This window comes from Sycon ciliatum, chromosome 7, assembly GCF_964019385.1.
Source record: "Sycon ciliatum chromosome 7, ocSycCili1.1, whole genome shotgun sequence".
Taxonomy (NCBI): Eukaryota; Metazoa; Porifera; class Calcarea; order Leucosolenida; family Sycettidae; genus Sycon; species Sycon ciliatum.
Genome location: NC_088649.1, coordinates 32,465,116 through 32,477,691, shown reverse-complemented (window position 1 = coordinate 32,477,691; position 12,576 = coordinate 32,465,116). Strand labels below are relative to the sequence as shown.

The window sequence follows — 12,576 nt, the reverse complement described above, 5'->3', positions numbered from 1 at the left end:
TCCTCAAGAAGAAAGGTGTTTTCGATGCGATGCGAGGGACATTTTGGTTATTCCTTCGTGGACCTGGCAGCAGCATTACGAGAGTCGTGGTCAGCGCATCCAGCGGAGCATATGACAGCTGTCTGGAGAGGCCTGTATGCCTCATTCGAAAGCTTTGTTGAAACACACTGTGGTGACACACAGGTCACACTGCCCACAGTTCCTTCAAGCACGGAAGCTGTTCCTTTTCCATTGCTACCATACGACAGGCTGAGAAAGCAAGAGATACTCTACCAGTCTACGCCAGCAGCTAGACACCAGCAAATGTCAGCTCAAATAACGGCGGCAGATCGAGTGATGCAGAGTTGAATGAACTCTGAATAGAGTGTGAAAGCAAATTTGTGCATTTTGCTTACCTTGCTTCCCTTCTTTGATTCGCTTCACCTGATTCCATTGCTGACATTTTTTCTTGTGGCGGAGAGTATTCATGTATCATGCTTCCTCACTATGCCTATTGGAAATTTCACAGAGTGGTAGCAAACCTCCTGTTCTTAGTGGCGATAGATAAGCGACAAGTGCGATGAGCCGGACCAAGTAGAATGCTATGAAGGTTTGGCTGATTTCCGAACATTTGAGTGCATGTATCTCCATCATAAGCCAATGATCAATTGAAGTCAAAATGGTTTGCACTCACGGCCTTCTCATAGTGATTTGGCTCTTTTCTAGTATTCATAATAATGTTTGCGTCAATGTGCATGTATGTTTGTTTGTTTGGTTGTTTTTAGAGTGGCCACTCACCTCTGGATCTGGCAGAGACGGTCACACTTTCCACCATGCTTGAGGTAAGCTTTTCACCACTCTCCGTCATGGGACTTCCCCTCACTCTCCCCCTTGTGAAACCATGATGCAGCTCCGTGGCAGGTGTTGTTTCCAAAGATCAACTCGATGGAGAAGATTGTACTGCTTAACTTCAGTCGGCCTTCTCCCGAGACGTTCCAAGTGATATTCTCTCACGTTGTTACATTCAAGGAGGTCTTGGCTCCTGGCAGTTCTTCTCCGATTAGTTTATAAGCATAAATATTCGTCTGGAATTTAATTTCATGTTTTTCGTCCAAGGAGCTTTTGGACTAAATTATATGCTGGACTAGTGTCGATTTGTCCAGTTTTTCAATACACTCTTATCATCCATGGACGACATTATTGACCGGCGAAATGTTCTGCTTGTACAGTACGTCATATTCCTCTTTGTTCTGTGTGTGTGTTTGCAGACGGCAGAACGAGACTCTCTGTTGGAAGCCGGAGGTGTTGTGTCCCCCACCAGCCCCACACTGTGTATTGTTGGTGACTCCGGCTCTGGAAAGTCATCGCTCATCCAGTGTGTCTGCTCGTCGGTACAGCGCAGGCAGGCGTTCAGCAGCGACAGGAACTCCGACAGCGATGCCAGCGTGACGTTTGAGACATCGACACAGCGGTTCAATTGCTTTCTGGTGAGTTACGCTAGGTATGGTGATCCATCCTTGGTGTCTAGGTCCAAACATTTGGATAGCGTCATTGGATGCTTGGCCTCCTTATGAATGACAAGAGGGGGTGTACAACGATTCAAAGATTCGATGGACTTCTCGTGTGCTCTGGATGGCAGTCGTGAGTCGCTCAAGTGTTGAGCATGTCGGCGGAAAAGCGCAAGCTCCGGTGTGTGGAGCAAACAAATTCATAAGTTCATAATATGTGTGAGTCGGGATTCGTTCGTCAAACAAATCCTCATCCCAAATCCTTTGCGGCTGCCTCAGGATGCGGTGTCAAGTCAGCGACTAAATTATAATACTAGTGGCATGAGTTACCAAGCCTCTCACTTTCTCTTGCTGCCCCTCTCAATGTCTTACTTTCTACAAGTATATCTTGGATTTTTCATATTGACTCTCGGTTGCTTTTTCTGACGTGCATTCAGGTGAGAATGTGTGATGAGATTGGTGTGATTCTAAGAGATGTACCAGCAAGTGTTCAACATCATCTTCCCTACTGGTGAGTTGACTGTGTTTCCACACTCTTTAAGTCCGTCAATGTGCAGCACGCATGAGTCCAAGTTTGTACGCTCATGTGTATTCACATGTGTGTGCATGAGAGCCTGCATGCATGTGTGTGCATGTGCATGCATATGGGTGTGCATGCTTAAGTATGTATATGGTATTTTCGTGTGTTCCACTATAAGCAAAAAGCGAAGTGTGAATGCTGTGTGCTGATCTGATGTTCACGCCATAATACGTTTGCTCAGAAGATGTGAATTGTACTGAATGTTGCCAAAGATGTGTTACAACCATGACAACCGTGACTGAACCTTTGTGATTGTGTGCACTGAACAGTTGTTACCTTGGTAACAAGACGTCACTGTTTGTGGTGATGCTGAACGCCACGGAGACGTACGAGGAGCAGATTCGCTCGGCCAACGTGTGGCTGGAACTGATAGCATTCAGCAGTATGGCGGTGGCTGTGAGGCCGTCGGTGATGATAGTGAGCACACATGCAGAGAATCCCAACCCGGCATTGTCGTTCGTACTCTCCGACAGAATCATCGGCACACTGGCGGTAAGGACGGCGGGGTGCATGAGGTTTCACCAGGGTGCGAGGGGGGGGGGGGGGGAGGGGAGGGAAGGTGAAGGACTTTTTTGGTTTCGTTTTGTTTGTCTTTCGTTCTTTTTCCCTTGTACTTCTATTCTTGAACTGTTTACTTCTATTCTTTCTTTTCTTTTCTTCTTTTTTTCCTCTCTTCTTTTTGAGCATTTGCAGTCTGTGTTTTTCTCTCTTTCGTGGAGGTTTGTTGTTACTTTATTGCCATCATGATATTGGGCATCATTGCCCGTTTGGTCTACGATACGAAATAAAATCTCAAAAAAAGAAGATAGAGACTCGGGGGGGGGGGGGGGGGGGGGGAGCGAGGACTATGGATACATGTATGTGAGGTTTGGAAAAGAAGGGGAGGGGGGGGGCGGGGGATGGGAGGGGAGTGAAGGGCTCGAGGGTGAACCCATAATTTATGATAACCCAGTAATTTGACCTCACGTACAGTAGCATCGGGCATGCAAGAGAGGTAACCGCCTTTCCATTCTGTGCTTGCAAGCAGTAATACATGAAAGCACCCACCCACATTCCTCGGTTGAGAAAGCCATAGTCGTAGGACAATAGATCATTTTGAGAACTTCGATTCTAAGTTGTCTATCTTGGACTGTTTTCCCGTTGATCTTCAGGATCAGTATGATGGTGTGCTCAATATCAGCCGTCGTATGCACATACTCAACTGCCGCAAACCCTACTCGTTGGCTATGTCTCAGTTCGTGGACGACGTGGTCGTCGAGGCTTCAGAGCTGATACGGGTAAGACAGGCAATATATATACCGTATTTCCCCGAATATGAGTCGCACCTTTTTACACTAAACTTCAAGAGCAAAAAAAGAGAGTGCGCCTTACAATCGAGCGCGACTTCCTACTTCTGTGAGTGTATTGAAACAATATGGCTCAGACCTGAAAGTGGGAGTGCACCTTATAATCGGGGGTCGTGCATGCACAGATCATATTACTTATTTCAATGAAAAATGCTTTACATGGTTTGTCCCAGTGTACAATCGTGTGTTTTCTGCATTGCTGTCTCTGCACAGACCTGTCACGTTCCCAAGCTTTGCAATGACGTGGCGCAGCTGTTACCGGAGCTGCAGTGTCAGTACGCGGTGCCCATCGTGGAGTTTGACCTGTTCCAGCGCTTGGTGCAGCAGCAGTTGCCCGATTCCAACATCGACGTTCCGATGTTGAAGCACGTCACGAGCTACCTGCACGACCTTGGTCAGGTACGAGTGTGTCCACTGAATCAACTGCTTACGGTTGTACTACGACACTGGGCAGTGAAATCCAACAACTGGTTATAGTTCTACAGTAAAACCTGTCAAGGCGACCACTCGGAAAAGGCGACCACCTGTCCTAGAAGACCACTGAAACCAGGACCGAGGGATGCTATTTCCAGTCGAATGACCCTGGATAAGGAGACCACCTGGTAACAGAGACCACGGATTTGAAGGTCCTTTGAGCGGTCGTCTTAGACAGGTTGCACTGTAGTAAGGTGTGAAATACAAACTGAGTTGTTATAGTTCAGTACTGCTGCATCTGCCGCTAGGGTTTACCGGGTGTTAGCGGCCGTCGTGAGCTCCCTTCGGGAACGGACACGATAATTTACTTTTTTTATGGTAATCCAACCCCTAGTTATGGTTATAGTATTGTGTTGCCATGGTAATCCAACCCCTGTTTATGGTTACAACATGTTGCTATGGTAATCCAACCCCTGTTTATGATTATAACATGTTGCTATGGAAATCCCACCCCTGGGTATGGTTCTGATACAGTGCTAACAAAGATTATCACAGCGCTATGGAAATCCAACATGAGTTGTTATATCACAGTGTTGTTGCACTCCAAGCACTGCTTACGGTTAAAGTTTCATATTTTTCCATCAAATACTTCCACATGTCAAACATTTTAGTATGCAACTATGAGGCAGATAGTACGAAGCCAGTTTATCTCTCGGCACTCTAACGTATAATTGAGGCAACTTGTTTGATGATGTCTTCTGTTGCTATACCGTGTGCTCCTGTTCTCTTCTGTTCCACTATGTATAGCTTGTGAGCGTGGGCACAAAGGAAGACGGTCCCACCATGATTGTCTTGGAACCAGACTGGCTGTGTTGGGACGGCTTTGGCAGACTCATGCGTCCGACATCACCCGAACAGGACACTGTCAACCCTGCCATCACGGCAGCTGCGGGCAAGGTACGCATTGGGCTATGGGCAGAATCCGGGGCGGGGGGGGGGGGGGGGGGACAGGGGGAGTATGTCAAACCTGTTTTCGCAGCTAATCACAGCAGCTGCGGGCAAGGTACGCATTGGGTTATGGGCAGAATCCAGGGCCGGGGGGGGGGGGGGGGGACAGGGGGAGTATGGGAACCCTGTTATCAAAGAAGCTGAATGCAACATGCACATGATTGTTACTGTCTATGTGTGTGCGTATGTGCAGGTGTCGCAGGTGGGTCTGCAGAAGCTGTTCAGCATGGTACCGTGTGATGCCGAGGTGCTGGTGTTGCTTCTCCGCTTCTGCTCCATGTGTCTACCCATACTGGAACACTACCAGCTGACTGCCACCATGCTGGGTGCAGAGACCAGCCGCAGCATCGGTCTGGATGGTCAGCAGAGTGCACGGGACCGGGCCTGGGGTAACCATGTACAGTTTACACGCTACGCTGGTCGCCGCTGGGCCATGGAGGGCGGTCAGCCGTTCCCGCTCAGTGTAGTGTCATGGCTACAGGTAAGATAAGCCCAATTTGCCTTTCTCTCTTTCTTTATTTCTTTATTTCTCTCTTTTTATTTTTCCATCTGATTTTTCTGTCTGTCTTGGTGCCTGCTGTGTCTCTTTCTGTCTCGCTGGCTGTCTGAGTGTCTGTCTGGTTGACTGTCTGCGTCTCTGTGTGTCTGTCTGTCTGTCTGTCTGTCTGCCTGTGTAGCTGGGTGGCTGCCTGCCTGTGCGGCTGTGTCTGTCTATCTGTCTGTCTGGGTGTATGTCTGGCTGACTGTGTGACTGTCCATCCGTCTGGCTGTCTGGTTGGTTGGTCGAGTGGCTGTCTGGCTGACTGGTTGGTGGCAAGTCTGTCCCTGTGTCTGTGTGACTTTCGTTCCAAGTGCCCCTTCTCATTTTGTTGCTCTCTCATTTCCAAGTGCCCTTTCTCATATTGTTGCTCTCTCATTTCTCTCTCTCCCTGTGTCTGTGTAGGTTGCCTGTGGTGAGCACGTATCGGATGATGTGCTGGCTACCATGGTAACCTGGCGTGTTGGTTTCAAGGTTGCCGTGGAGAGCAATGTGGCGGAGGCCCTGGTGGAGCTGACACCGGACAGACGCTATCTGCAGGTATGGACTGATTTTTTGGTCGCGTAAAGGGGGCGCATTGGTAGTTGTGTATGTTTGTTTTCGGGGGGGGGGGAGGGGGGGGGGAATGGGAAGGGGTGGATGGTTGTGGTATTGAAGAGGACTAGGGGATAGTAGTGTGTTGGGGGGGGGGGGGGGGCTTGTTGTGGCATATGGAGGAGGGAGGGGGTGGTTTTGGCGACGTGGGAGGGGGGGGGGGGGTGGGGGAGGAGTAATAGATTCATTGATCATTGTTAGGGTACCGCTATTCACTTGTGTGCGTATGCGTGTATGCGTGTATGCGCATGTGTGTTTATATGCTTGTGCTTGTGCGTGGGTATGTGTGTGCATGAACGTGTGTGTGTGTGTATGCGTGTGTGTGTTTATATGCGTGTGCTTGTGCTTGGGTATGTGTGTGCATGAACGTGTGTGTGTGTATGCGTGTGTGTGTTTATATGCGTGTGCTTGTGCTTGGGTATGTGTGTGCATGAACGTGTGTGTGTGTATGTGTGTATGCGTGTGTGTGTTTATATGCGTGTGCTTGTGCTTGGGTATGTGTGTGCATGAACGTGTGTGTGTGTGTATGCGCGTGTGTGTTTATATGCTTGTGCTTGTGCTTGGGTATGTGTGTGCATGAACGTGTGTGTGTGTGTGTGTATGCGTGTGTGTGTTTATATGCGTGTGCTTGTGCTTGGGTATGTGTGTGCATGAACGTGTGTGTGTGTATGTGTGTATGCGTGTGTGTGTTTATATGCGTGTGTGTGTGCTTGGGTATGTGTGTGCATGAACGTGTGTGTGTGTGTATGCGCGTGTGTGTTTATATGCTTGTGCTTGTGCTTGGGTATGTGTGTGCATGAACGTGTGTGTGTGTGTGCATGAACATGTGTGTGTGTGTGTGTGTGTGTATGCGCGTGTGTGTTTATATGTTGGACTCAGTAGAGCGTCCAGCCCCTATATGATGTCCAACCCCTATATAGAGTCCATTGGTCCAAAATCCACTGTACAGAGTCCAAACTTGGAATCAACTGTGAGCTCAAAGTTTCGATGGACATCACTCCCTGTATAGAGTCCAGCCAATTGGCTTCACCCCTATATAGAGTCCATTGGTCCAAAATCAACTGTACGGAGTCCAAACTTTGAAATCAACTATAAAGAGTCTTTATGTGGACAACACCCCTGTATAAAGTCCAGCCAATTAGGCATCCCCTATCGAGTTCGAAAATAGACATAGGATCTGCTGTAAGCAGTGAATATTAACCAGAAAACGGCCTCTCCCTTTAATCCTTTACATCATTCACTTCTCAAGATAAAAAATATGTATTGAGGCGCCACTGCAGCCACTTCATTACATGAAAAACCCTACAAACACCATCCTCAAATCAAGTGGTCTCTTGGCAGACGCTGCAAATTACGATATCTCAATCATGTAGTGTTGCCAAATTATTGTGCACGCACACACATATGCACACACCCACACAACGCCAAGAAAATACCTAGAAAAAAAACCAAGAATCGAAAGAGAATAATGGAGAGCCCAGGATTAATTATTTGTTTTCAAATTATTGTGCGCGCACGCGCGCACACACACACACACACACACAAACTTATACAACGCCAAGAAAACACCAAGAAAAGAGTAGAGGCACAATACACACGCAACTCCAACAGCCATGCAAACGTCCACCCATTTACATGTAAAGTCAAGAGGGATAACAAATAATTATACGAAACGAATGCGTACGGGGACGGTACACGCACGTTTACATACACGTAGTAGTGTAAGAGAGTAACATAGTGCAGTAGTCAGCATAATACTAGCACATGCTGAGAGTGCAATAGCAAGCTTCACCATTGCTCATGGCCATGTAAATGTTCAGCAGCACTCAGTTCCGCAAGCTTCTGAAGATCAGCACACCTGCAACAAATAGATAGCACAAGGATACGCTTATTACCGTAATGATGCATGGGAGCACACAACTACCAAGTTCTCAACGAATGTGATGCTCAATGAAAATCAATCCACTCAAAGACCTGTGAACAGGTGATGGTGGGGACAATAATCTATTAGTAATACGAGGAATAAGATCGTGTGTGCACACTTAAGACGCACAGACACACCAACATACATGTAGTGTACACAGTGTTTCACTTCACTGCAACTAAATTGAAATGAGATGATTTGAACAATCTGTACAGCGTTGCTGTCAGTCAGTCTTCCCCAAGATGGAAATGCAATGATTTGTTGTCACGAGGCAGTTTCACTGACACTATGTCATGTTCGTGACATCAAAACGGTTACTTCAGGGAATACGAGTATTAGCTTGAGAAGCTTTTTCTTGTCATTGGCATACAAGCAATCCTCCTAGTCCTACTACTACTAGTACACTGGCACTGCGTTTGTGGATCCCATTGTATTTGACATCATACTACAGGAAGAGTGTCGTGGAGTTCACATAATTATCACAGGGATAAACTTGAATACATTTCTCATGAAATAAAATAATAATTGATGATAGCTAGACGATCATATACGATTGATGCAAAGTCCTTGCAGTCCTTGAGGACTATTACGAAGTGGTTGATTACTTTTAGGGCATTCATTCAAGCAACATCAAACAAACGCGATACGCTCCTTGAAAATGGAAAAAAAAATCCAAGCATAACGACAGAACAGCAGACCAATCGAAACGAGTAAAAGCTTCCTTACCTCAGTCATCGTCCTGCCATGTAGTTGGACAGCCTTTTGACACGGTTGTACAGGCAGCTCTTGTCCAGTCAAACAGGGGTATCCTTGTGGCGTCGAACGAAAGAGAGTGTCAGTGTATCTGACTCGTCAGATTGCAACTGTGCTGAACTTTTCTCTTTCTCCGCTTTCTGCTTTCATCCCTCGCTCTGATGAAACCGTTCAAACGTCTTACTGGCAGCAATGGCCAGCCAAACAGGGGATCCTTGTGGCGTCGAACGAAAGAGACCGTCAGTGTACCTGACTCGTCAGATTTAAACTGTGCTGAACTTTTCTCGTTCTGCAATTTCTGCTTTCATCCCGCGCACTGATGAAACGTCTTCAGAGAACCACAAGACGCTTTCCAGATTTGATTTTGAACGTCTCCTTATCCTCCTTGGTTAGCTCGAGACAGATTACTGTCAGCAACTGCACAGCAGAATTGGCAGCCATGGCTGAAGTGAAGAAAGGAATGCGCTGCCACGAGGCAAGCAAAACTGAAAATGTGTTCTCTTTCGGGCACAACACACAGGACGGCGTGACTGGATAAACTGGACTCCTGGACTGTGAATAGGGGACTTGTAGAAAAAGTGTACTCCTTATAGGGGATTGCGCGGCAGGATGAAGCTGATCAAAACTGAGTGGACTCCTGGACTCTGTATAGTGGATTTTGGACCAATGGACTCTATATAGGGTGCTGGACATCATATAGTGCATGGACTCTATACTGAGTCCTACATATATGCGTGTGCTTGTGCTTGGGTATGTGTGTGCATGAACACGTGTGTGTGTGTATGTGTGTGTGTACGTGTGTCTATATGTGTTCACAGTTGCTGGTACGGTGTGTGAAGGACGCCAGGCAGCAGTGTGCGGTGCTGTTGCAGCACATTACTAACATGATCGTAGACACTCTCGGAGCTGAGCTGCGCGGCATTGAAACAGACATATCCGCCATCAGGTACGGACTAACTTACAACATATCTTTACTACCCTTATCGAACATTCAAGAAATCCCATGAAATCCCATGAAATCCCATGAAATCCTATGAAATCCCATGAAATCCCATGAAATCCCATGAAATCCCAATGTCCGCATTGCTCGTTACTTGTACAGGCAACTTTGCTTATAACGACACTCGGCGGGGCATCAGAAAAGTGTCCTTATTCGCGAAGTGTCGTTATACCCAAAGTCTCATTATATGTATTACGGTTGGAAAGGACTTTGCTCTGGGCATGGATATTCTGTCGTTATTCGCGAATTGCCGTTATATCCGCAGTCGTTATTAGCCAAGTTGACTGTGCATGTGAATAACACGCAGAGGGAAGACGAACAGGCAATGACATTTGGCCATTTGTTGGAGAAGATCTCGTGCACTTTTCTCATGCTCAATGTCTGGACTTTTCCAATGTCTTTGATGCCTTCGATTCTGAAACACATTTAGCTGAAATGATTGCCCAGGGTCCAGAGCAATGCAGCAAAGATCACAAACTGTTAGTAGTGGGGAGAGTAGAAGGGAATTCAGAGAATGGCGAAACAATTGTGTGGCTCACAGTTTCACACCAGAGCACTCACCACGCGTACAGGAGGATAATGTGTAGTTATCGAAGCCATACCAGTTAGTTGTATTCCTCAGATTTCAACATAACACGTCGGCGCCTTTTTTTTCAGTCAATCTTCGTTCTTTTCAGTGTGAGGACGGTTTCCGATGATAATGACATGAAAACGTTGCTCCAATCCTTGCATATTGTTCCATTGGTGCCGTGGTATGAGTGCGCTCGCTTGATTTCTTTTCAGCGCACGAAGCACAGAAGCCATATAGCCGAATAGTTTTGACTAGTCGAACCAAGTGTCCATTGTCCCCCAGAGTGCCCAACTGGGATGGGGTTGTGGGACGGCTTAGTCCGTGATGTATGTCATTTTTTTGGGTCGGACTTGCGTCATTCCATCGACGCGATGTACCACGTCCACACTTCCCCTACTCATGATGTCATTATTATGACGTGCAACACGGATTTTGCCGTCCCAGATCTGATAAGTGTACTTGCGCACTCTGGGGAGTTATGTACTCTTGGTCGAACCTATTATGGCTTCTGTGCTTCGTGTGCTGATTTGCTTTCCTCCACCCAATAATTTATTTATTTTCTGGCTTGTTCTTGTTGCAGTCCTCGTCAGCTACGCTCACTGGCACCGCCGGACAATGGCCACTACGATGCAGTGCCGTTCAGCACGGCGCTGAGCGTGTACCGTACGTTCCTGCGCGGCCAGAGCGCCACCGCCCACAGCATAGCCGAGCAGAACGCCCAGCCACAGCGCGGCCGCCAGATGGTCGCCTCGTTCATCAACATCGGCGGCCGGCTGGAGAAGCTGTCGGACGTTCTGCTGCTGGATGAGGGCGATATACGACTGATCGCGCAGAGCGTGTTCGGACGCGAGCTGTGCGAGCGACTGCTCGCCCACCAGTACGAGGAGCTGTCGGGGGATTCCCCGGACATGGGCAATCTCAAGCCGGTGTCGGCTCTGGACGTGGAGGGAATGCCGGACACGCTGCGTCAGGCCGCGTCCGCACTGCGCGTCCCCGCCATGCCTCTGCTCTGGCCCTGGATGGCGCAGCCGTGGCTCGGCATGCTCAGGCGATGGCAGGGCCGACGACGCAGCTCCTGGATACGCATGCAGCAGGCGCTGTCCGCGCTGACGGAGAACGCCGGCAGCTGAGCCTTGCTGCCTCAAGACAGCCATGTGGCCAGAACACAAGCAGCTGAGGATGGCCATCTCTAGACCCCCGGCACGTACCTAGATTTGAGTAAAGATAACAAGAATCCAAACGGCAGAAGCAACACCGGCAGAACCAGCATGAATGTGTCACTGTTCTCACACAACCAGGTTCTCCTTTCGGGGACTCCATCATGGAGTCACAGAGTGGTAGGATACCGAACGTCCTGCACATTTCCCTTTCTATGTCGGTGTCCATTGCCGTTACATACGACATGCCTCGCTAAAGACCATGCTCCTTTTTACCAGCCCATAAAGATCCCTCCTGCTCTTTACTGATATTGTCTGGTCATTTTCCTAATAAATACATGTACATGAGCCAATCTTCCAAAAATCTGTTTTCTTTGCACTTTCCCCGCTACTCTCTTGGAATTTGCCATTGTTTTTACCCATTTCGAAATTTTCAATTATCTCTACAACTCGCTGCTGGCTTTTGAAATTCTAGGATTACTGATTTTTTCCGACTCTGAATGTGACTGTGTGGCTATGTGTGACTATGTGTGTGTGTGTATGTGTGTGTGTGTGTGTGTGTGTGTGTGTGTGTGTGTGTGTGTGTGTGTGTGTGTGTGTGTGCGTGCGTGACTATGTGTGACCGTATGTGTGTGTTCTGAAACAAGAAACCACGGAAAGGTCTTGAGTATTTCTTCGCAGATTCAGATTCGGCCAGAATCAAAATGTTTTCCTCCTCAGCTCTCTGTACGACTGTAGCCCGCTATGCGAGTACATTGTACATTGTATTTGTTACTACATGTCACTTTGTGGATTTTTGACAGTTTTGAATCATTTTAGTTTATCTTTAGTATCAGCGTTGCCGAACGAACGCTGCAAAGCGTTGCAGTTGCTTTCACAAATTTTCTCGGCAACCGCGCTATGCTTCCATGGACTTTCGTTTGATATATTTCTTGCATTTCTCTGGCTGTATTGCCAGCCGTGGTGTTTCTGCTGAATCTTCAGCTGAGTTCAGATGACGTGTCCACCGGAGGAAAGACTACAATCACTCTTACGAAACCGTCTCTCACTGTCTAAACAAGGTGTATTTTTTTAATGAGGGTTTGTCTACTTTTCTAGTTGTCCGCAAACTCCAACGCAGCCACTTACAAATGTAGGAAACTTCGCTTCTCAACTCCAAACTCCAAAAACGGTCTCTTCACTGCGATTCCAATTTAAAAAAGTT

At 47.6% G+C, this 12,576-nt stretch overlaps 1 protein-coding gene across 1 annotated transcript in view; it reads left to right on the top strand.

Moving 5' to 3' along the window:
* LOC135821345 (uncharacterized) overlaps positions 1 to 12,365 on the top strand; it is a 46,459-nt gene extending 34,094 nt beyond the window's left edge. The window contains exons 24-34 of the mRNA XM_065334412.1: positions 765 to 821; positions 1,248 to 1,466; positions 1,925 to 1,998; positions 2,337 to 2,559; positions 3,219 to 3,344; positions 3,627 to 3,812; positions 4,635 to 4,784; positions 5,029 to 5,316; positions 5,779 to 5,913; positions 9,463 to 9,590; positions 10,796 to 12,365. Coding sequence (XP_065190484.1) covers positions 765 to 821; positions 1,248 to 1,466; positions 1,925 to 1,998; positions 2,337 to 2,559; positions 3,219 to 3,344; positions 3,627 to 3,812; positions 4,635 to 4,784; positions 5,029 to 5,316; positions 5,779 to 5,913; positions 9,463 to 9,590; positions 10,796 to 11,345 — 2,136 coding nt within the window. The 3' untranslated portion in view covers positions 11,346 to 12,365. The remainder of the gene's footprint in view (positions 1 to 764; positions 822 to 1,247; positions 1,467 to 1,924; positions 1,999 to 2,336; positions 2,560 to 3,218; positions 3,345 to 3,626; positions 3,813 to 4,634; positions 4,785 to 5,028; positions 5,317 to 5,778; positions 5,914 to 9,462; positions 9,591 to 10,795) is intronic.
* Positions 12,366 to 12,576: the final 211 nt, after the last annotated feature.